Consider the following 25,596-nt stretch of genomic DNA (forward strand, 5'->3'; position numbering starts at 1 on the left):
TTTTTTCTTTCATACAGATTCATTGATGATTCAATCATAGGCCTAATTCTAAAAAACTCAAAAGTTCCAGGTTCACCACATGCATGTCAGAGGGTTTTTGTTAAAGAATTTTAGCCACTTAAGTGCTGGTGCTTCTCTATTCGGAGACAGAAATATCCAAAAGAAAAAAAGGGACTGGAGCACACCGATTGAAATGCAGCCTTAAATTTTTTTCAACACGTGTGCATGTGTGTGTGTACACGAAAACTATGTTTCGACACTGTGTCTTCATCAGGCTCATTAACAATTTTGTCTCTTATGAAGACACAGTAGACACCTTTCAACACAACTAATGTTTCAACACCACTGTTTCTTCAGCTAATCAGAGTCAAAATCCTGATGAAGACACAGCAGTGTTGAAACATTCGTCTGCTTACACAATTAAAGGCTGCAAATCAATCAGCGTGCTCCGTTCCCCTGGAAGTAAATAAACAAGTCAAAACATGCTCCACCTTGACCTGCTACAACATTAATATGTGACTCATAAATTCATTTATCATTGTTAACAATGTAGCAATGTAATATATTGCAACACTGGCAGGGGCCATTTTTCCTCACAACTACTTTTCCATCTGAAACCTTAAGTACATTTTGCTGATAATATTCTGTACTTTTACTTTCTAAATGCAGAACTTTTACTCGTAATTGAGCGTTTTAACGTCGCTGTTTTTGCACTTTTACAAAACGTTTCACTACTCAGCTGACATGGGAGAGATTTTGTTCTTTTATCTTGGTATGCCGTTCTCATCTCGGGCGTGTTCCTGTCCGCGGGTTTTATTTTGAAGTTCACACCGGAAGCTGTGTGATGTCACTGCGGGGTATTGACAGGTCGGAGTCTCCCTCTCTGCGGCTGCTGGTCGCTGTCATCATGCAGGTGGAATCTGCGCAATGTAGCCCAGTTTAGAGCTCTGCGACCAGACACATCAGCCTCCAGCGGTCTCCAGCGATCAGAGACCGGCCTCTGGACATCAGGCAGTGGAGGAACCAGCCGACAAGCCACGGGGGATAATGAGAAGATCTCTTTTTATTCTGCTTTCAGTTTGTTTAGAAATACGGGCTTCATTAATTTGACAGCAGATGATAGAACAGCTGAAATACTAATTCCCCCGAGCGTCATGCTGCTGGAATAGGCACACGCTGTTGTTTCTTGATGCTGTCAGAGTGGTGGTGTCTCAGCCGGGGTCCTGTAGGATGCCATGCAATCCTTTAGGAAGTGACTCTCGCGGCGTGACAGGCAACAATTTCCAACAGAGGCAAAGGACGTAGTCTCTGTCCTGCGCATCTTTTCGCTTTAAACACGCGAGCACGATGGACGAAAGCGCTGCCAGCGAGACCATCCCAGATCTGAAAGACATAGAGGTGAAGATTGGCCGGAAGACCCCCGAGGGTTTGCTCAGGTGGATGCGGGACGAGGCGTCCTCTCTGCGTGGAGACTCCAAGCTGAGCACCGCGCACGACACCATCAAGGAGACGGGGAAGAAGAGTCTGGATGAAAAGATTAGGAAATTGAAGATGGAAATGGTGAGAGTGCTTTAGTCGACTGTGTGTGTGTGTGTGTGCGTGCGTGCGTGCGCGCGCTCGCGTGGTGGCACAGGCTGAACTGAAGACATCACATTGATGGACTGGACACTGTTATATGGTTGAAAACTATGCATGTAGCTCTGCACTGTCACATAGCTGCACAACTCCTGAAAGTATAGATTAAAATAATAATGAAACATTAAAACCAGCACATAATAATTCTAGGGCGAGTGGTTAAATGTCCACCATATGTTTTTGATACAACTGCAAGCCATTTCATAATAATCATTAATAGAGCCCGGTGCCTAAGCTCTCAAACATAAAAGCTGAAATAATGACTGAACATCTGCTGCTGATGGAGAGCAAGTGTTTATGCTCCAGCCTCTCTTCCTCTCTGACAGAGATTTTCACATAAACACGTAACAAAAACAAAATATTTGGATGTTTTTTTTAATAATACACACTAATATCAGCCAATATTGTAAGCCTGGGTCATTATAAAAGCTTCCTTAGTGCAGTAATGGTACAAACATTTCAAGGGTTTCTCTGCTTCCTGTGACATTGCCATTGCATTAACCATCAGGACTGCCCAATATTGAGACGCACCTATACCAGTCCTTAGGCTTCCAGTAATCTCACAAAGACACTGGGTTTTTATGTTTTAGTATTTTCTTACTCGACAAATTTGCTCTATTATGTGTTGATTAATGTTAATGAGACAATTAATAAAGCAAAAGATAAGATGGCACAGATTCTAGATGAATAAATGGAATAATGACGTGAATTAAAGTTTGTCAGCGTACCAGCTGATCTGTGGCACCACTATTGCTGCATTCTCATTTGGCTCCCAGTGGGACTGAATAGTAAACTTATGGCATTCTTTGGTACTTTATTCTTTAAAGGAAAAGCTTTACATTGCAGGAAATCTGCTTGCTGAGAGCTAGATGAGAAGATCCATACCACTCTCGTGTCTGTACGGTAAATATGTAGTTAAAGCCGGAAGCTGATTATCTTAGCTTAGCATAAATTCTGAGAACAGCAAGCCTGGCTCTCTCCAAAGGTGATCAGTCTCGATATATCCTGTTTGTTTAATCTGTACAAGAACAGAAGTGCAAAAACTGCAAGTCATGGTTTTATTGAGACGTTATGTGTCAGACTATTTCTTGGCCGGTAGTAGTGACTTCCTGGAGTTTTGTCACCACCGTGAAGTTGCCAGGCAACCAGCGGAGGCCGAGTCCAAAAATATGCATTTTCTCCCATTCACATGCCACAGTTCCAGTCCAATAAGGCAATATCATAAAGACTTTATAATAGTCTAATCCAGTCATAAATGAAGGTACCTAAAAATCTGCTAAGGAGTTACTGTCTGTGCTGCACACAGAGAATCACTGTTTGACGATATAAAGGATCTCCATTTCACTTTGAGTTTGCAAGAAATAGATGTTGCTGCATGAAATGTGTCGTTGATATTTGGAGTTCGAATTGTCTCGAGTGATAAAAAAAAAACGTGAAGACTCGTCATCCTCAGTTGCTAATTCAAGCTGCTCTTCACCATGCCAACAGCTGCAGATAGATGTGGTTGCTAGGGAATGAGTTGACCACCAAAGGCCTGTGCCAATGTGATGAATTCATTGTCCGCCTATCGTCAGGCAGTCAGTGTTGTACTTACACCATTCAACCTACACATTTGTAGATGTTATCACTTTTGGCACCACATTATATTTCTATACATTCTGGGTGAGGTGTACTGGTGCATCATCCCTGTGAACATTTTAGGATTGCTTTTGTTTTTTTCACAAATTAAATGATTATCACATGCAGAAGTTTACAAACTGCAAAATCCAATGTTTTCTTTGGTCCGGCCAAGTCTGTTCTTTGTTTTGACAGCAGATTATTTCCCGTCGAGCAGCGGTCGATTTGTTCCATTAAACAAATATCTCTCCGTCTCCTCGTTTACACGGACCTCACCGCCTCCAAACAGTGGAGGTCTGAAGCAATAATAATGCACCTCTCTGCAGTTGTTTTTTTTTCCCCTGCTGTGATCATGTATATGTCATACATTCCTGTGGTGGTGTCACAGAGAAAATGCGCCGCCGCCAAACTCCCAAACAAACCGAGCGGCCGTCTGAGAGAGTTGATCCAAAACACATTATCAGTTTGGTCACATTTTAGGAATACACATGTATTTCACTGCAGGGTTGTAGCACAGGAGCTCACAGTGCTGGCAGCACTTTAGCACGCTGGAGAGTCCTAAAGAGGAAATAGTGCTCTTCCCACTGTAACTGAACACTTCCTGAAGGAACACTATCAGCTCTACTTTTGTGAGCCTATAAATGCTATTAGGTCCTCTTGATGGTTGCCAGTGTCTTGCATTTAGATGGTGCTTATGTGTGTAATCAGGTTCTGTTTAGTCGAGGTTACATATTAAAATGAGTGTGCACCAAACCGGCGTGGGCAGTAATATACTGTATACTGCATGTCACATCCTGGGCACAAGATGTACGCATCATATGTCATATTGTGAAATGATATGATGATACATCAAAGCATAAGAAATAAATCTGTCAGCCTATCAAACGCTACAATTTCCATTCTATCATGTTTTACATTGACATTTTGGGTTAACCATGTGAATCGGCGAATCTACATATTCAGGAGGATGTGATAAGATGACTCCAGTATTTGTGTTTCCCACCTATATGACTGTGATGATAGAGATGTGAGAGGCAGATGGTTACACACACCTTTTTTTATCTTTTTATTCTTTATTTTTGAAGAAGTAGAAGAATTAAAAAGAATTAAAAGTAGGCACCACAGTGAGCATTTCCACTTAGGTCTTTTATGAACAAACTGAAGATGGAAGAAATGTGCATTATGAGTGCTTCCACCACATTCAAGGCCCCAAATAAATCCGTTCTTCAATGATGAGCTCTCCGCCCTTCATCAGCATCACTTCACTTCAGCTGATGTGGTGGTAGAACATCAAAACTGCCTAATCGCCACTGCAGCCAGCATGATGGCATGCTGCTCCAGTATGTAAATGTAATGGCCACGTAAATGAAATACCAGATGAGAAGAAGAAATATATGGAAGTACAACAGGCTGATACTAAGTCCCCAAGCTTTCCATTAGCCCATTCATTTCCTAGAGACTGATATGAATTATTAGGCTATCAAAATGGGAACGTTATAGAGAAATTAACTGTTGTGACCTCCAGACACTGATTTTAGCCCGAGTGTACAGTTAATCAGAGCATCCAGTTTGGATTCAAAAAACATCCAGAGTTTTTCTATAAATCTCCTGAGAGCAGAGAGTCGGACTGACTTGGTAACAGTTGGAGCCATTAATCAGGGATGCTGCAAGAGAGGGAGGACTGAGAGAGACGTGATAAACAGCTACCTCCTAACTGGAGGGGAGGGAAACTTCCAGCACAGAGCTGGGCTGCCCCTCTGTGTGTGTGTGTGTGTGTGTGTGTGTGTGTGTGTGTGTGTTTCATTCATCTATCAGAGTGGTGTAGTGTAATGGGAGTGCAGAAGAAGACATCTCATCTCAGCATTGCACTTTCATCAGAAATCTGCTTAGTAAGACGAGCAGCACTGCCTGTGCAGAGTGTCTGCAGAGTAATGCTAAATGGAAAAGCTTACATGAGCACACACTCGTGCTTAATCCTTGCATGTGTGTTTTCTCGCTGTTTTCTAACGCTGAGCACTGTCTGTCATACTGATAAAGCTCATAAGCTCCAAACACACATGCACACACACAGTATGTAGATGGCTAATATCAGCTACTCTGTGACTTACTTCTCACTTGTTCCGTGTATTTGCGTTTTTGTGAGTGTTGCTCTTGTGTTCCATAGTCATCTGTTACTTGCTGTATCAGTAACCGCACAGCATGGTGATGGTGGGCTGCGGCATCTGTCTACTGTAAGATCAAGATGTGTGTGTGTGTGTGTGTGTGTGTGTGTGTGGGCCATGTTGTCACTGGGTCCTCACCAGTCATGAAACAGCGCTCTGCTTCTCGTTAGGTGTCAGGGGAAACAGGATGTCATCCTGCATTTCTAATGCTCCTCACAGTGTATGTTCCAGTGGAACAAACACCGCCTTTAACACGTTCATCATCAGGCCGAGTGACAAAGTGAGACTCCGTCTGAGGTTTTTTGGTAAACGAAGCAGTTGTTGTATCACGTCTTTCTCTTTGCGTGTCTGGCTTATGCAAAAGTTCTTACGTTGAGTTTTTGACCACCAGCAGTGCTGTGGGGCAAACGTTTGCTGGGCGTTGTGCAGTTTTGTTTGTGCGTGTGGTGATGCGACACATTCTTGCCTATGGTTTCGTGCTATTTCACTGACCAACTGTTGGTGTTGGTAATGCCAAGAAATGTAGCAATGCGCAGGCAAAAGGCGGGGAAGAAGACGACAGAGTGTAAACAATGCAGGTTTTAAAATGTTTTAAAAGAAAACAGCTTTGCAAAAAACACCGAATGGAAACATGAACTTTGTTTGTTTACAAGAAAAGTCCACTTTAAAAACCACGTGGAACGATGATGGGCGGTTTGCTAAGTAAAAAAGATGGCCTGCCACGCAGTGTTATAATTGCCACAGCTTACCAGACTGATTTTCAAGTAATCAGGTTTCAATTCATCGTTTAGTCTGTAAAATGTCAGTCAGTGGTGAAAAATGCTCATCACAATTTCCCAGTGGGACGTCTTCAAATTGCTTGTTTTGTTTGACCAGCTGTCCAGAATGTATGCATGATATGAAAACTGCGAATAACATGTCAGAGAAATAGGAAGGAGGAGATCGAAAAAGCTGACTGACACGTACACGAAGTGTGCTTCAGTGATGAAAAGGCTTTTGGTGTGATAGCTGCTAACATTTGCCCTGTAGACTGCGCAGACACACACTCTCTCAGCGCCTATGTCTCAGTATGGTAGAGAACGTTGCACTGCCCTGCGAGCTGAGAGCAGATAAATGTTATTAATGATTTCACTGCCGCTGTTCGTCTCTGTGGGAGCAGTTTTAAAGCTTCTGTCTGTTGTCTCCAGCTGTCTAATGGAAGACACGCTCACCACTGATCTAAACAGACGCACTGGATGCAGAGACACTCCTTTAAAACCTCACAAGCCTGGCAGCCAGCCACACACACACACAGCCACACGCACACTAAAACACTGTTTTGTGTATTTTCTACATGATCAGCGCCTATATTTCAGCTATCAGAGGAGACACACAGGGTGAATGCTGGGTTTTTGCCTGTGCTTTTTCTCTCTGGAGTTTTTCCCTGTCGCTCTCTATCTCTGTCGTCCACCTCTGGGCAGATGAATGACAGCGCAGACTCAGCTTCGAGTGCAGATCTGAGCTGTGGGGAATCAAAATCTGTCTCTCTCTCTCTGTCCGGCTACTGGCTCTGTCTCCTCAAAGACAGCCAGCAGAGGATTTTGTCTAATTAAATCAATGCCAAGTGGCTTGAGCTCCTTTATTTATCCACGTCATTTTGTTTTCAGCCTTGTCTCTGAGAAATTATGTTTATGTACTAATTTGTTTTCCCAAATATGTTTTAAAGGAAACCTAATTGCTGCTGGATTGTCCTGGCAGGTTTGAGAAGTAAAGGAAGGCGGGGGTGGAAGAAGGTGGGCGTACAAATCAACCACAGAAGCGTTTAGTAACGCCGTAGTTGCTACAAGCAGATATTTAAGGAAACATGATAAAGAATGTAATCCAGCTGCCATTAAGATTCTTTGACAACAGCAACACAACATTTCTCAGAGACAGGCTTGTCTGTTTACTACGTTTCATCTCCCCTCGTCTCGTCGGCAGCGAGGCTCTCAGCTCTCGGTGTGGAGTTTGCATGTCCTCCCCATGTCTCCACATGTCCTCCAGCTGCTCCGGCTTCCTCTCACCTTCCGTGGACATGCAGGCGAGGCTAGCTGGTGACTCTCAATTGCCTGTAGGTGTGAACGTGAGTGTGAATGGCTGTTTGTCTCTATGTGTCAGCCCCGTGTCCAGGGTGTAGCCTGCCTCTCGCCTCAGCTGGGATCAGCAGACATAGATAATGGATGAACTGAAAGGACTTCATGATTTCATGGCAACTGGAGTATCAGGATACCTCAATTACACCACAGGAAAAAAAGAAAAACCCATTTAACATTCCTTCTGCATCTCATGTTACATTTGTTTTCTTCATTAGAATCGGTGGCCAAAGAGAGTGAAATGGTCAATACCAGTTGATGAGACTTTCTAAAACACTCTGATAGCTGTGATGCAAAACGTGTGTTGAAACGCCGAAGAAGTGAAGTGGAAAACGAGTGCCGATTTTATTTGTTTGTAAAATCAGGGCAAAAACGCAGTAGCATATTTTCCAGACGGTATTTTGATCATGTGAAACATTTATTTTCACTCAGTCCGGCTTGTACTGTGCAATAAAAATCCTGCATGTCTGCTGTCTAATACGCATCTGCTGGGTAGACTGAAGAGGAGAAACAGAACAAAAGGCAGGGACAAAGATGAGGGAATAAAAAAAAAAACAGGTGGAACAATGCTTTGATCAGGCTAAGACAGAAACACAAACATGAGACAAGGATGAGTGGAGATTGTAGAGGTGGACACAGACAGATGGAGCGCTCGCAGGCTTGCCGAGAGGCTGTCTGCTGAGACTGGAGCGACTCTGCAGGGTCGCCTTATGTCTGCAGAGGGCCTGAGTTCCATAGCGAAGGTGAAACGACAGACAGTGACGCCAGGGGACACGAGAGAGAGAGCGTGTGTGCAGATAGAGACGGCTGTTTATTTTGCTGGTGTGTGAGAGAACCAGTGTGTGTTAGTGACGTCCCTGCCGGCAGTGATTCAGCAGTCTGCTGGTTAGCTGTGTGACATTGGGAGGCTGTTTCTGCCACATGGGAGAGTCTGCGTCAGGCAGCTTGCTTCAGCTGCGCATACGTTATCGAAATGCGTTCTAACACTTTCCCCCATATAAGAGGGGGATCTGATCAGACTCTGCAGCACCTTGCTGCCCAATTTTGCATATTTGTTCTGGAAAGTTCTCTATAATGTTATCTTAAAGGATAAAATCTGTTTTATCGCAAGCTGGGTTTTATTTCCATGGTCAGTTTTGGTTACGATAACAGTGCACTCACCAAAATAATGGATGTGTTCATTTCTACCACAAAGACAGATGGGGCAGGAAACACGAGCTGTCAGCCAAGAGTAGTTGTAAACAAGCCAAAGATATTGTTATCACAGATTGGAATGGTCAAATGGTCAAAGCCACAAAAATAAGACCTAAATTGTAACATGCCAATCCTTTAAGATATGGAGTTAGTGTTAGGCAATGTGTTCTTTGTAATTGCATTTTATCACTTGCTGCACATTTGAACAGTGAAACATGACGGAGCATGCTTGTGACACCTCCTGGCTGTTGGTCTGCAGAGAAATGACGATATTTTGAAGTAACAATCAAGTTTTGAAGACTTTCTATCGTAGCTCCAGCTGCCCGCATGAAACCCAGGGCCATGGTTCAAACGTGTGATCCAGAACACTGCACCACAATTTGATCCACCACAAAATCCACATGTTGATGGAAAAATGTTGAAGAAAGTGTCCAAAGAAAACTTATATCTGACAGGAAGTCCAACAAAATATCCATTATAGTAGACTTGCCAATGATCAGTTCTCACTGTACAGTGTGAAGCTGTTGAGAGTAGTTGTGGCGTGCTTGGGAGTCACGGCACGTTCAGGGTCTCACTGGTTCCTTCGGCTTTCAAAGAGGCAGAAATGGGTCAGTCCTAATCAGGGATAGAAGCACACCTTCAGTTAAATTCCCTCACGCTGAGGAGATCCTGAAGTGTTACCGTCAGTCATCTTCTCCTGTTGGTGCTTGGATTCAGGGCTGAAGGCTTTTCCTGAAGCACAGCCGTGTCACACTGAGGCACTTTGATTTTTGGATCAAAGCAATTGATTGTTTAGTCTGTGCAATAGCAAGAATGATGGCAAAATTGCCTTCAAAAACAAAGAGACACTTTAAAAGTTAAAGAAGCAGACAAATCCTCGCATTGCACAAGATGATGCAGCTATTTTTTTAGCTTAGCTTGGTAAATGACTTCTCTGGTCATCCAGTGGTCATTGATTACCATTCAGTTGATCAGTTATTTGATTAATAGGCTAATTACCTTGACTTAAACATACAATATATTCAAATGAATGACTTGTCTAATCGTATTTACATCAAAATGAATGTCAAAAACATCGATAATAGAATTATCTGCATTGTTTCACTTGTAGAAATAGATGTCATGAAAAAGGCTGCTATTAAAGTGAAAATGTCATTTGATTTAAAAGAAATCGTGCACCGGTGAAATCTCACTCAGTCAGCATGTTTATAAAGAGTGATGATGCGGAATATTGTTTGCAGTGCGTGCACACACACACATGCACACACACCGTTATGTAGCAGCTCTAAAAGGCAGGAGGAGGAGCTTTCCAGAATCCTATGGCTCAGCCAGATGCTGCTTGGCCTCATGCCTGAGTAGGAGAACTGAAATCTGGACCGATGATAGATGATAAATGGTGTTTCAGTTCTCAAGGCTGCTCCGTCCTAGATGTCCACTCCCTGCTCACATTATGACTGCCTTTTGACCCCTTTTTCATCTCCTCCCTGTAATGAGTATGTTTAACTTCATCGTATAATTAGAGGCTATAATCTGGAAATAATGAAATGATGGAGGATTTCCTTCAGGGACAGCAGCACAACACAGAATGTACGACACAGTTGGCCTGCAAACGGATTCCACTGTTGGCACGAGGATGGACATGTGGCCATTTTTTACTCTACGGCAGAAAACTATGAAGCACAATTTGCATAAAGGAAACATTCACATATGTTTTTTTACTGACACAAAGCGAGGTCGTCTTTTACAGTGTTGATTTCTAGATAACAAACTGATTTTAATAAGAGTAAGTGTCGCTGTTAGTTAAACCACAAGCAACACTATGCATCTTAGAGTGAAAAGTACCAATCTGGCCCACATTTCTGCTTGTTTTCCTCTTGTTATTTAATTTAATGTGATTTATTTTCCATTTATTGACTGAAATTGTTCCTTCTTGGAAACTGTTTTACAGTATGATTAACTATATGCACTTTCTATATGCTAGGATGCTATGTATTTTTGAGCAAAACAAATCTATATTTAGGGCTGCATTTTATAATCTTTAATAATCTAAGACAACAATAGTCTGTTGGTTGGTTGGTTTAGAAAATGTGTGGAAGCTGCTGATCATGATCTCTTAAAGCCAGAGATGACACTCAGATACCCAAAGATGTTCAATTTACTATCACAGAAGACAAAAACAGCAGCAAATTCTCACAACTGACATGCTGCAACCAGGAAATGTTTCATTATTATTTCCTTTGACGTACACGTTAACTGATGTACAGCATGCTGAATATTACTGTACAGTCAGAGTGCACCCTGCTCTCTTCTATTTTAAGGACTACTATTCCACAGTGACACTATCTGCGTGTCACTGTGGATACTGATAGTTTTGGATCGACTGCTTTTTGCTGAACAGCTGAAACATGGAGTGTGTGAGCGTCCTCGCACGCGGTGGATGTGTATTGTCAGACGGGCCGAGCTCAGTGGGACGGGCTGGTGGAGCGCTCAGCTACGTCAGTATTGTGCCACCTCGGCGCTGACAGACGTGGAGCTGCTTTTACTGCCGCCCTCATTAGGCACTGAGTCTCAGCCAGCTGAAAACCTCAAACCTGAACCCCACCCCGAATGTCTGCCTGTGCCCCAGAACATCAGCAGATTTACAGCCCCACATGCACACACACACACACACACACACACACACACACACACTCCCACAGAGAAAGCTGTGGTTGTTGCTCTTAAGTGTCAGGCGACTCCTCCCTGCATCTATCTGTGCTCTTATGTGAGTTTTAATGTACAGTAGAGGTGGATGGATAGGATGAACAGGCAAATAGAGACATCTTCTGTTTTATGCCTCCCTTTTATCTCAATCTCTGTACTTCTTTGTCCTTAATCTCATTTTGTTGGATCTGCATCTGCCGGTGAAACTCAGCGTACGGCTAAAAGTTTCCGAGCTGGACTCGCTCTGGTGAACTATGGTTCCGGTTTACGTGCATCGATCTGCACACACCGTGTACTCTGCGAGCACTGGACTGTGACCACCAGACTGGTTCAACGGGAACACAGGAACCGTCTCGGCCCTAGCACAGTGTGGCTTTGACATCAGCAGATCACACAGTAAATGCTGCTACTTTACTGTAAACAAGCTCTACTGGAGAAGCTCCAGTTATCCTCCTTATCTCAGCTGTTCCAGCTGTTTTTGCGTCTTAGATGATGTGTGTGCGTCATGTAGTTACATTACATTCATTTGGCAGATGCTTTTGTCAAAAGCGACTTACTGATGTGTCGAGGTGTAGTCTGAAAAAGTGAGTTTCCAGCCTTGTGGGGACTCTTCCTCCTTTTGAGGACAAAAGGTTTGTCCCCAGAGGCTGAACCATCTACGTATATCTGCATTAAGACTTTTGGTTAAAATTGAAGTCATGCCTTGGCTACGTTTTGGGCGAGGGTCGGGGTTAGGCATCTTGTGGTTGTGGTTTGGGTTTGAGAAAGCCTCCAGAGATTTAATGTCAGTCCTCGCATGTCACATAAACAACCAATTCAAATCCTTCAAGGCAGTCAGACTGTGTTTGAGCTAAAGATGTAGGCTCATATTGCAATCAGCTGTGACGACAACCGAGGAATAAAATACCGGGCCGCAAGTAACAGGACCCAGCACATCCATTAGAACATGAGGATGCTGTATTATGTAAACTGATGGTTCCCAGCCAGTGTGGCTTTGGGCTCCTGGTGACCCTTCATCAAAGGTTGAATGTAGACATAAATTGTGAGCAGTGAGCAACTAACTGGGGATTTTTCCTTCTCTGATTGTATTATTTAAATGACTTTTAGAGACCTGAAGCGGTGAAAGCATCCAATATTTCACATGAAAGCAAAACATTAGATAAAAAAGGCTCAATTTTGTGCAACAGATTTCATCATGTGACTTTACAGTTGTAACTTGAATCACTCATCTTGACAGTATGTGGACCTGATAACGAGAATATGAGGAGAAAGTAGTTTGACCCTGCAGTTAGCGCTCTTCACTGTCCCCAATGGTTTGACCGAAGGTCAGCCACCACCTGTGACAGAACTGATGTATGATTATTGTCTGCACATTCAGTGTTCTCCTTGCAAGAATCTCTCCATCTTAAACACATCCATGCTAACATTATGCTGGAGCAAGGTTGAAAGAATCAATATGTTCCTCTCCACTGTTTTATTGACATAACCTGAAGGGTCAAAAGGACCCAGTATAGGAAATAAGATATATGTATATCTGTCTTAATATATTAGACACCAGATGGTCAGAGGGCAAAGGTGTTAAGGTCCCTACACTTCTATGACACGCTTTAAAAACTGCTGCATGTGCAGTTTTTGACCATTTATTTGCTGTAAAACTGCTTTTACATAACATATAAGATTGATATAGAGTTATGCTTTATAATGTACAATATAGTTTGTGTAACTACAGTGTGTATTTTGTCAGGAAGTGATTGCTATCATGACGCTGTATTTTATATAAGCAAATTTAGTAAAACTTGGTGGTGGAATGTGATGTGAATGAAAGTAAATCTACTCAACTGCTGTATTTAAGGGGAAATTTTGTGTACTATTTTACTGTAGTATTTCTATTCCATGCCACTTTATAGTTTATACTTATATTTAAGAGGCAAACATTGTACTGACAGCTATAGTTGCTTGTTACATTGCACATTAAGACCAAACGGTCAGTATATACACTCACTCTCTTTTCTCCATTTACTGCTCTAAGTACATGTTGCAGTGTGGTATTGATAATTGTACTTAAAGGATCTGAATACTTTATTAATGGTTTATCAACAATCAACAGTTTGTGTAACAAAATATTATATAAAAATGTACAACAAATCTGTGTATAAGTGTATTTGTGTATGAAACCGGTCTGAAATGAGCCATAATTTTGTGAGCCAGAAGGCACAAACATGATATATTATTATTAACTATTCATTTTACAATACAATATGTCTTTGAGAGGCTGGTTATCTGCAGAGAGGGCCGAGCTTTGATTGTCGATGCCATACATCACCTCTTGGCCCTGCGCTTCACCGCAGACCTCTGTTAATGTATTCTGGGGAGGAATTTTCCATGACCACAGCCGCCTTATTCCTCTTATTCATCGTTTAGCTTTTTCAACCTCCCACACACACAGACACGTCACATAACAAGACACCAGCGACTGTTATTTCTGATTAATCGTTATTTTATACACTATACCAGATGACTTTATGACTAAATGTTGTGGAAGTTTGCTGCATTTATCGGGCATTTATACGTATTTTTAAAGATTTTGTGTCCCGATTTTATTTTCAGATGTGTCATACTTTCCACTGTATCAAATTTCTCTTTCTCAGCAGTTTCTCCTGCAGAGTTAGTTTTGGCCATATTTCCCTGTTAACACTTTAAAACAGCTTAATCCACCACTTTCGGTACGCTTCTCTAAACCTTCCGTTCTCTCTTTCACCAGTTTGTCCCTCTCTCTGTTTTCCTTTATTTCCATCTCTAAGCGTTTCCCCCTCGACTGTTACCTTATTTGTTTCCACAGTGGTTGCAGCGTATGCTTGAACTGCCAGCTTGTGTTATACTTTATTTCCAATTATGGTAATCTGCGAAGGTTTAATAGCATTATAATGGTGTTTGCACTTGTCTGTGGAGCCAAACCTGAATGCTTAAAATAAATATCTGCAGAGTCCTGGAGGTTACCCAGGTTCACATCTTGCCTGGTCCTCATATAACATTTTTTTCCTATTACAAACTGCAGACTGTCAAAACACGAATACAATGAAAATAACCACAAACCTCAACATGAAACTTTTTTTTCTCTTTGTGATTTCATCCATATCTCCTTTTCTGTTTGTCCGCAGGCTCACTTGCGCTCGGTGGACGTGAAGATCTTGCAGCAGTTGCTGGCGGTCCACGAAGGCATCGAGGCAGTGAAATGGCTGCTGGAGGAGCGCAGCACACTGACGAGCCGCTGCAGCAGCCTAACCAGTAGCCAGTACAGCCTGGGCGAGGGCCCCGACACCTCCTGGAGAGGCTCCTGGAGCAGCCTGCAGGACCCCAACGACAAGCTGGACAACATCTCCATCGGCAGCTACCTGGACACCTTGGCGGACGACATGGATGAGTACTGCCCCTCCAGCTCGGAGTCGGTCATCTGCTCCACCACGCTGCAGGTCTCAGAGGGTGCTGCTGGGGGCCGGATAGGGGGAGGCCCCAGGGCCACGGTCACAGCAGCTGGAACAGCAGCTGGGGTAGGGGTGAGGTCTGGTAGCGGGGCTGGAAGCGGGATTCGGGCTGGGGCAAAGGAAAATGGAACTGGGATTGGGAATGGGATGGAAGTGAAAGGTGGACCAGGTACCGGGGTTGCCAGTGCTATCACTGGCACTGGGATTACTGGGAGTGGAACAGGGACACCAGCTATACCTGTCAGCTCTCCTCAAGCCAAGTCTGAGGGCCCCAAGCAAGACGTTCCGGTCTGGACCAAGGCAGCAGAGATGGGGAAAGGAAGCCCCATTTCTAAGACTAACACCCAGACACAAGCTGTGAAGGCTAATGGCGTCCTGGACAAACCTGCCATGCAAACAGGCAGCCCGACCCGCCCCAGCCTCAACGACAAACTGGGAACCAGCCAGAGCCCCAAGCTCAAACCTTACAAGAACGGAAAGATCGACTTGGATACTTGCAAAATGAACGGCAAAATGCATCTGGAGTACGACGCGCACTGGCGCTGGGTGCAGTCGCAAGAAGATGTGACGTTTTTGTAAGGAGGATAATAACAGAGGGGACTAAAGCCACTATTGAACGCTCCCTCTGTATCAAGGAAGACCAGATCGGCGAAGGACAGAAGAAGAGCAAACTGCTGTTTGTGAAATGCACATAGTGAGGCTCCGCTCGTTGAATGACACTGGCTTTGAAAGACAAAGAGTGACTCTTTCTTGTCCTGTTGTTCCCTCCTGTGACTGCACTAACTTTCTATAAAACACTGATGTCAGTACAGTACGGTGGATGCACATTACAGGATTATGACCATATTTAGCCAAACCGGGCTGCCTCAAACAAACTTAGGAAAATCAGTTTTAAAATCCTGTGTCATACTTTTTCTCAGGGTCTTTCTTGGCATTCCCTGATTTTTTTCTCTTTACTTTTCTAAAGCACAGTGAGATGATCTGCCGGAGAGCTGAAACGTGATTTCAGATTGCCTGACATTGTACACCAACCGGTGTAATTAGAAGATTTTAATTGTAATTTTATTCCAGAAAAAGTATTCCCATAAAATACAACTCCTCTACTTACACTGAATGTATAGTTAAAACCTAGGGGCACAAAAACTATTTTTGCCCCCCCCCCTTAACGAATATTGCTCTTAATTACTTCATCCATCCTGTGGTGGACCCTCCACAATCATCTCCACCTTAAGCTCCACTAACAGTGCCGATAGAAGCTGTTGTAGTGCGGTTAAGTTAGTAGAAGACCAAATTTTTCCCCTATCGACCCACAAATTAAATTTATTGTATAAACCCTTCGACTTAGACGACACACCCCAACACTTAATGGCTGTAGACAGTATTACTTGATAAAGTAGAGACACAGTAAAGACATAAAACATAAAATATAAAACACCTTTTGATAAAGTCTTTCTCCCTGAACTCGTAGCTTGCCTGAACAAAAAGTAGAGGATATGAAAATAGAAGTCAGAGCAACGAGGTTAGCAAACCTTTCCCCCATTGAGAAGTAATGCACCCACTGTTAGCATTTGTGTCTTTGTGGAGCTAATACCGTCAGTGCTTAACCAAGCGTCTGCAATATTGTATATTCTCTGAATCACAATACAGCTACTCTGTGCATCAGGTACTAGTCGTGACTGGTTGTAGGCAAATACTGTGTATGGGTGAATTTTCCTCTTTTCTTCTGAACTCTTATGGTAACCTGTGGACGTTTTTTCAAAGCAGATGTTGTGCCTGATCGGTGTAAACCTTAACGACATATGCCTGTGCGTTCCCTCCAGAGATGAGTGCACTGTTGTTATGATAATCTGAGCTTTCTGACTGATTATTTTTCTGTTATTTTTGCCTCTTCTTGGCCTCTGCTTGCGTGTACAAATGGCTAGACAAACAGTCTGTGTGCTCTCACCATGTGAGTGTTGACTGGTAAGTGTGTTATGTTGGCTGCGTGGATGTTGCATGCCCTGTGCTGAGAGCTTTATTGGTTAAATTGTGAGAAATGCGTGGAAGACATAACACAATCAGAGAAGAAAAGCAATATTTCTTGAAGCCTTTCTGCTGGCTTACGTAAGCGGCCTCTTCTCAGCAAATGAAATCTAATATTATTGTCTGTTCTTCAGGAGTTTCCAAGACTACTGACAGGGAGAGAATGTATGTGTGTGTGTGTGTGTGTGTGTGTGTGTGTGAGAGAGAGAGAGAGACAGATGTCGATTGGCTGCCTGAGCACAGCTGGCCTGTCAAACGTTCGGATAAGAATAGATGAGTCCCAAAGGTTTTCAACTCATTCATCACAGCGTTACTACATCTCCCCCCAGACCGCAGTTAGTCAAGTTAATGCTGCCGGGAGAGTGCAACGCTTGTGATAAACAGAGGGGAGCGTGTTACATAATCGGTATCTGCGTATGCTATAGTACACCTTGTCGCAGAAAAGCTCCTTGCAAAGGGCTTGGCTTTCCCTCTCATCTACCCTTTACAGCCTTCTGCAAAAGATGACACTGGAGTCAGCGTGCGGTATAATCATGCACTTCCCTCGAATCGTCGCAGGGCTGAAATTCTGCAGTGTCCTCTTAGTGCTGGGAATTGTTGGAAACTTTTCAGCGCTCGCGGTGATAGACTATATGAGGTTTTCACGACTCTGTATGGACACGTTTCAACACCCAGTCCTGTCCCTTTGCATCCTAAAAGTCTTGGTTTTTCCTACATTTCACGCATTGCAACAAAGATATTTTTTACAATTATTTTGAACAACCCAATTGACCGTTCGCTAAGTCCCAAACCCACTGTGTTCTCACACAGGACACAGCCTATATGCATTTAATGTGGCAGATTCACAACTTGAAATTCATACTAATGTTTTAATGAATGGGCCCCTGATTTCAGACAGAGGTCAGGCTAGAGGGAGGCAAACAGTGGAGGTTCCAGGTGTGAACAGGTCTTTTAATGGCCCCACAATCTCTAGCCTGATGATATGCTGCCTCTTTGCCTTGGAAGTAACTAGGCTGCCTCTTAAGATAGTTAGTCGGACATGCTAACGATCGGATGAATGGATGAACATGCTGTTTAATCCAGCCTTGCATTTTTACACTTACTGCTCCAGAGCCTGACAGGCCTTGAGTTCAGGAGAGGGTTTTAGTGAACAGTCACTCTTTCGCTACATGTGAGGAGTTAACTTATGGACTGCTGCTTGCACTGATACAGTATCGGCTCCAGCCAGACCATCTTCGATCTGTTCACATTCTGTCTTTATATTCAGCTGGAATGGGGTGTTAAACTCAGCATCTCCATTTGTTTGAGCCACTGAAGTGCTTCCTCTCTCCTCCTCCTGCCTTTCTTTTCATCCTGCTTTCCACCACCACCACACTGGTTCGATGGAAATGTAAAATCCGTGCCAACACACACATCATGCGCACACAATGCCCTCTCGCTGGAGACAGCACCATAAAGCCGGCACCACAGAAACAGGGACCGTAGGCCAGTCCTGGAGACAGGAAAGGAAAACTCTGCTCAAACTGGACCTTGAGCTCTTGGACGAGTTGGAAAACGTGTCCCCCTGTTTCTCTTTCCCCCTAAATCTTTCTGAACACAAAAAGAATCCATCCATCACTGGATATATATTTTACTCATGGTGTGATATCCAGCCCTATAGTCATGAAGTCATTTTAAACCTCCTTCCCTTTTTAACATATGTGTTGGCTGTAAAACAATACTGCATGCCAAAGAAACTGTCTGCTCGGCTAGTTTGTGGGTTTTTTTTCCAAATGAGCTGAGCCATATGGGGAAAAAATACATTTTAGTGCAGGGAACAAACCTGTAAAAGATATTACATGAAGCTATAGTGTGTCTTTCTGAAGCTATACTGTAGCCCATGATGTTGTAATGTGTTTTCAGTGGGAAAATTCAGTTTAAAACTGGAGTCTGAACATTGTTTTAAACCATTCACTGGCAGACATTTAATGGGTGCTGACAGTGCCAGGGGAAATCGCTTGTGGCTTGATTGTTTTTGAAAGAGGGATAATAACTGCTGTGTGCATGGATAAGAATGGAAGTGTCACTGACTGGCACACTTGTGGAAAATACCTTTAGCTGAAAGCCTCTTCTCACTTTCCAGATTTGTTTGCATATGGAAGCAAACGCAACGCTAAAATCCTTCTGTTTCTGTCCTTTTATGATGTCCAGGATCTATCGGATGCCCGGCGCGCGATGTGTTTGCTTTGGCTGCAGGTGCCAGGCAGCCTCCAGCTATTCTGGGCGCAAGACAAACAGCGTGATTACATAGACGAGTGGATATCCACGCGGTTGCCCTGACAATTAGACGGAGCAGGCTTCAGCTCTAGTGGCTGCATAAAACAGCGTTGACTCTAATGCCAGCGGCTGCATAGCACTACTGTTTGAATGATGAGGGGTGAGATGAGAGGGATGATAAGACAGCTGGTGATGCGTTTGAACAGAGTCAGAAAAAGAACCACTAAAATGATGTTCAACACCTTTACAGGCTGTTTTGTAATGAATCCTGATTACATTTTCAGGTACCTCTTCCAAATAAGGCACGCTTTAAAAAAGGTTAAACTAATGATTCTATTAATGGTTAATTCTTTTCTTCTAATTTGCTTATGTTTAATTGTTAACATTAACAACAGCAAAAGTTGGGAATCAAGAAGTTTGATTCTTCTATACATGACAAAGAGATGATTTTGGGCTCAAAACAGACTTTTACATACTCTAATTTAGAAAAGAGATTTTAAAGGGAGAGATGAACAGCACCCATGTTTAAAAATAAAGAGGCAGCCATTCAGATGATAAATAAAATGGTTACTCTGTCTGTTGTATCAGGAATTCAGCATTTTAAGTTTTTCATTTTCATTGCAGCACAACCACATACAGTAACTCACTGTACGTATAGTCATTGCTGACACCGTCTTTTCTTCACACACTGCTCTGTTCTGCGTTAGTATACAGCTCAGCCACCCTCTCTGTGAGCCACCTGAAAGGCTGTCAGAACCCCTTTGCCTGCAAGTTTTGGCCATTTTGGAGAAGGCGAACGGACGGTTTTGTCTCCCTGGAGGCAGAACAGAAGGCTAAACTGAGGGCTGAGCAGCGTAGCACACAGCATGCAGCTAACAGGAAGCCTCCACTCCCGGTGTCCTGCTGTTTTCTTCCTTCCTCTCGTACATACACAAACACACATGAGCACAATTTATCCCTGGACTGACGAGGGGTCTCTCAGTACCTTACAGCTACTCAAAGAGAGCCATTAAGCATTTCCTTTCCTTGAAGCTTATTTATACTTATTTTATACTTTGTGTGTTTTGTTCACATCCCAAACTGCTCAAAGAAATGGAGGCGAATGAAATAAACCCCACTGAGCGCACACTGGGCTCTGAACCGGGTCCAGAACTCAACAACACAAAGCTTAGAGGACTGAATGCTAAAAGCCACAGAGACCGACTGCAGTTCACTGGATCAGTCGAATCAATATCTCGCCTGAGTGAGTGGAGTCGTTTTTATGTCCGTGGTACGATGCATTTTTATTGTTTTGTTATGCAATGTGGCCACAGAAAAATGTTATTTTTTCTTTGTAAAGTGGAAATGTTCAAGAAATAACTGATTACGTTCATTAATGTGGAGAATTGTATTATGCAGTATGTAAATTATACAAGCTTATCCAATGATTAAAGATATTTTAAATGTTTTTTTTTTGCTTGTGTTTTTATTCCCCTCATCAAATGGGGGAGTGGGAGAAAAAGCAAAGAAGAAAGTCCAAAGAAACCCAAAACCTCCCGAGCTCCTCTTCAATCAGCAGCTGTTTTACTCTCCTGACCTCTTAATGTAAACTACTCGGAGTGCTTTCAGTGACCCTGTGTAGATTTCTAATCAATACTTGGCCCAGCCATCCCACAAAGGTTTATCAATGCAGGTCCATTAGCACTCAAAGCACTCAATGGTCATTTCCCAAAACAACCTCCATGCAGACAGTGTAGTATTACTGCTGGATGGAAACAGAGAGCATCACAGTCTTTCTTCGACTGAGTTGGATAGAACGGATTTGACATATAAAGTATATATACTCAAATACTTTATATGTATATGTAGAGTTTAGCTTTAGCCAGAAGTTTATACACTTATTTCTGCTCCTTGAAATAGACGTGGGAAAAAGAAATCAAATCAGCCGTATGTTCATGTGACGTTTTCGTTCTGGGGGTGTTTGATTTTGGATGGCAGTCGGCTCCACCATCACATGAATGAGAAACCCTTCCCAGTGGACAGCGTCACTGTAGTAGTTCAACATTTTGAGACAAATTCACTTTCATGCAGAGAGTTTGATCAGAAGATTGATAGCGCTCCCGTGTCTTTTTGTTAAATATACAGCCAGCAGCCGGTTTCCCCTGTTTCTAATATTTGTGCTAAGCTAAGCTAACCAGCTGACTGCAGCTTCATTTATTTCCCCAAATGTCGAACTATCGCTCCGCTTTCTCATGAGCCAAGAAAACAGTTTTCTGCTTTGTGACAAAGCATTTTTCACATAATTTCATGGCCAGTGATATCAGTGGTGACTGTAAAGCTTGATTTCAGAGATGACATGGAAAATGTGGCTTGTGGCTTTGACTGCAGCCAAGATGAAGATAATGAACAGCTAGAAGTCAGCGGTTAACTTCTTCCCCATGATTAAGCACCCAAACATTTCTTTTGATTACTTTTGGACATGGTTACACCTTAAGGTCCCGAGCTTCTCAAATCGGCAGACATCGTCCCATGTGTGTATTCAGCGTGTGTTCATGCATAAATCCAGTGTTATTCATGTCCCCCGCCCCCCGGGTTACAGCTCAGCAGTATTGCGGTTTATCTGCTCTAACGGGGGCAGACAGTATCAGCCTGGTGTAATCTAACATCAACCTCTGGGCCCCTTTGTCTGTCTGCTGCTGCTGTATTCTCCCTGAGCTGTATGAAATCAGGGCGAGGGGATTATGAATGAGGGGATGATGGCGGGGATGTGATGCAGTTCTGTGTGGGTCTTTTTCACAGATCTGAACATAAGCTTGAGGTGAGGATGGCGGGGTGTGTGGCTGAGGGTGGTGTTGGCGGTAAGAGGACGCGTGTGATGATGCCCTCTGGGTGGGTGAAAACACCCAGCTGTCCAGGCTAAAAGAGTGTGGTGGTCTGACTAATGAAGCTCAGTCAGACAGAATACACTTCATGGTCTTGCTCCCTTCAATAATCTTCTTGAGTCCACTTTCAGATGGATGTGAGTGTTTCCCATTTCCACTTTCACCAATGCGATTTCACCACGACCTCTGTCAACCAATAATCTTGCTGCTGTCGGCTCGAGTGCAGTCATCCGTCTTTTCACTGCTCGACTACCCCTCCACCTCTACAATTGATCAGAGTCAGTCCAGAGTGTGATGTGACTCCAGATCTGGTTCCACGGGCTTCTCAACAATCCCACATAAAGCAATCTTTTGATCCTTGCTGCCTCTATCTGGCTTTCCTACTCTTGCAGTTTCATGAGTTCATCACAGCGTAAAAGTAATAGTTTCACAATGGTGTCGAAAGACTGTTCAGCTTTTATTATACTACGCACTCAGAAAGTCCTGTGAGATGTTTCTGTCATTATTTCTGGAATTACATTATTCATTTTTATGGACTGAACGTACAAAGTCAGTTTAACAACGTATAAGTTTCCCTCAGCCTCTGGAGAAGGCAAAGCTGTGCTGACAATGTGCAGCTCAGCTGAGATGATGCTGTGTTTTAATGTCAGTGTCAGACATTGATTTTCACTGTGCAGGAGACAGTGGTTTTGTGTGGTAATGCACAGCTCTGCTAATTGAAGCAGGCTAAGTGTTTGCGGCTGGTGTTGACGCCTGTGTCAGCAGAGTCTTTCATTTAACAACCAGCAGCCGCAAGAAGCCATCAGACTCGCTGATGTTTAACAGACTGTAGAGCAGCACATTTTAACTGCATGTTCATCAGCTGATTATGCAAATGTGCTGCCTCAACCTGTGCTCTATTCAGAGGCCTGATGGGGTATTTTTATTTCCATTTGAGCGTGTTTTTTTTCCCACAGTGGGTGGCAAGTGTATGGAGTGCACACAAACAACGTGGGCAGGCTGTAAAAGCACAGTGGAGCAGTGGGAAGGAGGGAGGTTTCCTGCTTACAAGACAGAGTGGAGGCCCCGGGAGAGACACAAACACTTGGGGGGGCGACGAAACATGGGCTCTCTTGCTGAGTTTAATGAGAAGATTGATACCACGGTTGCATGTACAGTAAATATAAAGCTAGAGCCAGCAGGCGAGCTTAGCTTAGCATAAAGACTGGAAGCAGGTGAAAGCAGTTAGCCTGTGACAGAAGTCAATACACCTGCCACAACTTGTTGGTTTTACCTTTCTGTCGGTGCATTTACTAAGCTAATAAGATATAACAGGTTCATTTATAAAATTAAGAAGCATGGGTTGGTGGATTTGTTTTACACTTTGGACAGAGCCAGGCTAGTTGCTTCCCCCTGCTCCAAGTCTTTATGCTAAGCTAAGCTAACTATCTTCTTGTTCTATCAATAGACAAGTATGAGAACAGTATGGATCTCTCAGCAAGAAAGCAGATAAATGTTAAGTATCTCCCAAAACATCAAGCTGTTAAACAGAAAAACGCTGGTTAGTCATGAAGATCAGAATGCACACACACATACACACACGCAGACTTTGAATCCCAGTGCAGATCCAATGAAAACATATGTGCTTCTTCAGACCTCCTCCGTCCTGTCAGCCGTCCAGTCAGGTTAAGGATAATGGTTGTAATGAGCCACAGACTGCAGCCCCACAGTACCACTAATCTCCTCAAGTACCCCTCAATGTCATGACAGCAACCATTCAAAATAGTTTGAGTCTTCCAAACCTGGAGGGGAAAACACCACAGGCCCTTGTCCCCCTCCGCCTCAGAGTGGTGTGAGATGAAACCACAGATCAGTACCTCTCTGTCCCCAGATGTTGTCCCTGGACCGAACATATTTCCAGGGCTGAGTCAACACATACTGATTTATCACAGAATAATGACAGAAGGTTGGAGTTTGGAATGCAAATCTCAAGCAGAGCAGAGGAGTGTAACGTCCTATATTACTACTGTCACAGAGCGTCGCATTCCCCTTTTCATGGATCAGTATCGAGTGGATACAGAGTTTGGTCAAATGATGAGCTGACTGATTCAACTGATTCAATCTGAAACAAGATTCACACATTTCAGCTTTATCATGGCCTGTGACCCCCCAATGGGCACAGTCTGAGATTAGCTTTTTTCTCCTCTCCCTCCCCTCCTGTTTTCATTAGGTTTTCACCTAAGTAAGCGATGCGCCGCCCTCTGGCTGCATCGTGGTTCTCCTGTCCCTGTCATCCTATCCCATCCCACCCGTCAATTATTTGTAATGTCTTTTGTGGCATTGTGTCCTCTGGGACGGTGTAACCGAACAGAATTTCGTTGCACTTGGAAACTTGTGTGATGACAATAAATGATTCCTGATTCCTGATGAGGCAGTGACATGAGTGACATGATCTGACATGGCTACAGCTTTTGGTATGAAGATCCTAAATTAGTGATACGGAATATTACAATGCCCCTATTTAGTGAAAACCAATGAAAAGTCCTCTGGCAAAACATTTCACTTCAAAAACACAAGAAGCCTTGTTTCCTTTATCAGTAACTCATGACTCAACGGATCATCTGTGTATGACAGTTTATTAACATTCCCATAAAGCGTTCAGCAAGGTTCATACAAAGTCTTGAAAGTTAAGAAAATGCTTAATTTCAACATTATGCTTTCAAGGTTATGCTTGAAATTGAATATACTTGATGTTTGATTTTCAACATAATCTGGTGAAAGCAAAAATCGTTCTATATTTTGAATGAAAATATCCTGTTGTCACGTTTGTTTGTTGTCTTCTGGTGTTCAAATGAGCCAGCATTAAATAACCATTATCAAAACATACAGTCAAAGTTCATATGAACAGCTGGTAAAGTAAAGTGACAATATTCAGTGATTGCTGTGGATATAAAGGAAATCTGTGAACTTTATCTTTCACAATGAAAAATGCAATGTGAGTCTTGAAAAGAGCTTGAATTTTGCTCTTAAAAAGCTGTATGAACCCTGATTCAAAAGGTTTAAGTTGTCTAAGCGTTTGTCAGCAAAGAACAATTGCTAACAATTGCTTATGTCAGTATCATTCATATGAAGTCGTTTTAATGTCCATCTGTTAAATGTAAGTCCAAAATTCTCTCTCTTTTTGCTCTGTTTTTGGTCTCCACCATCTCCTGAGGAGGAATACTGTGTCTGTCTGCTGTTTGGTGCTGAGCAGGAAGTGTACAGTGGGTGTTTAACACTACGAGAGCTTTGCAGGAATCATACAGTGAAGAGATGAACAAGTGAAACAGTGAGCTGAAACTCACTGTAAAGCTCCATAACACTGGGGGGGCAATTTCATGTTTTTGCTGAGTGCAGAGCAGATCAACAATGTGAGCACTGCAGATCTGTGCATCATGTTATTAATGCCATCGTCTCATCCTCCCCCTCACATTAACAGCCACTTGGATCCCGTGACGGTTCTGTTTGGACGTTCCCAGACGGTGGAATGTGCACGACCGTCCCACGAGCCGGTTGCTACTGTTGACTGTTTTTA

The 25,596-nt window shown here is 43.2% G+C and overlaps 1 protein-coding gene across 1 annotated transcript; it reads left to right on the forward strand.

Moving 5' to 3' along the window:
- Nucleotides 1-928: 928 nt before the first annotated feature.
- lurap1 (leucine rich adaptor protein 1) lies at nucleotides 929-20,548 on the forward strand. Its single transcript, XM_041935426.1, has 2 exons — nucleotides 929-1,560; nucleotides 14,581-20,548. The coding sequence occupies exons 1-2, from the start codon at nucleotides 1,348-1,350 to the stop codon at nucleotides 15,481-15,483; spliced, it is 1,116 nt and encodes a 371-aa protein (XP_041791360.1). The 5' UTR covers nucleotides 929-1,347; the 3' UTR covers nucleotides 15,484-20,548.
- Nucleotides 20,549-25,596: the final 5,048 nt, after the last annotated feature.

The sequence above is a fragment of the Chelmon rostratus genome, chromosome 4, assembly GCF_017976325.1.
Source record: "Chelmon rostratus isolate fCheRos1 chromosome 4, fCheRos1.pri, whole genome shotgun sequence".
In the NCBI taxonomy this organism is placed as follows: domain Eukaryota; kingdom Metazoa; phylum Chordata; class Actinopteri; order Chaetodontiformes; family Chaetodontidae; genus Chelmon; species Chelmon rostratus.

Excerpts from the sequence above, each read along its gene's own strand:
- lurap1 (XM_041935426.1), top strand. The coding sequence starts at position 1,348 with ATGGACGAAAGCGCTGCCAGCGAGACCATCCCAGATCTGAAAGACATA. Across the intron at positions 1,561-14,580 it reads GGAAATTGAAGATGGAAATG|GCTCACTTGCGCTCGGTGGA; the intron begins GTGAGAGTGCTT and ends GTTTGTCCGCAG.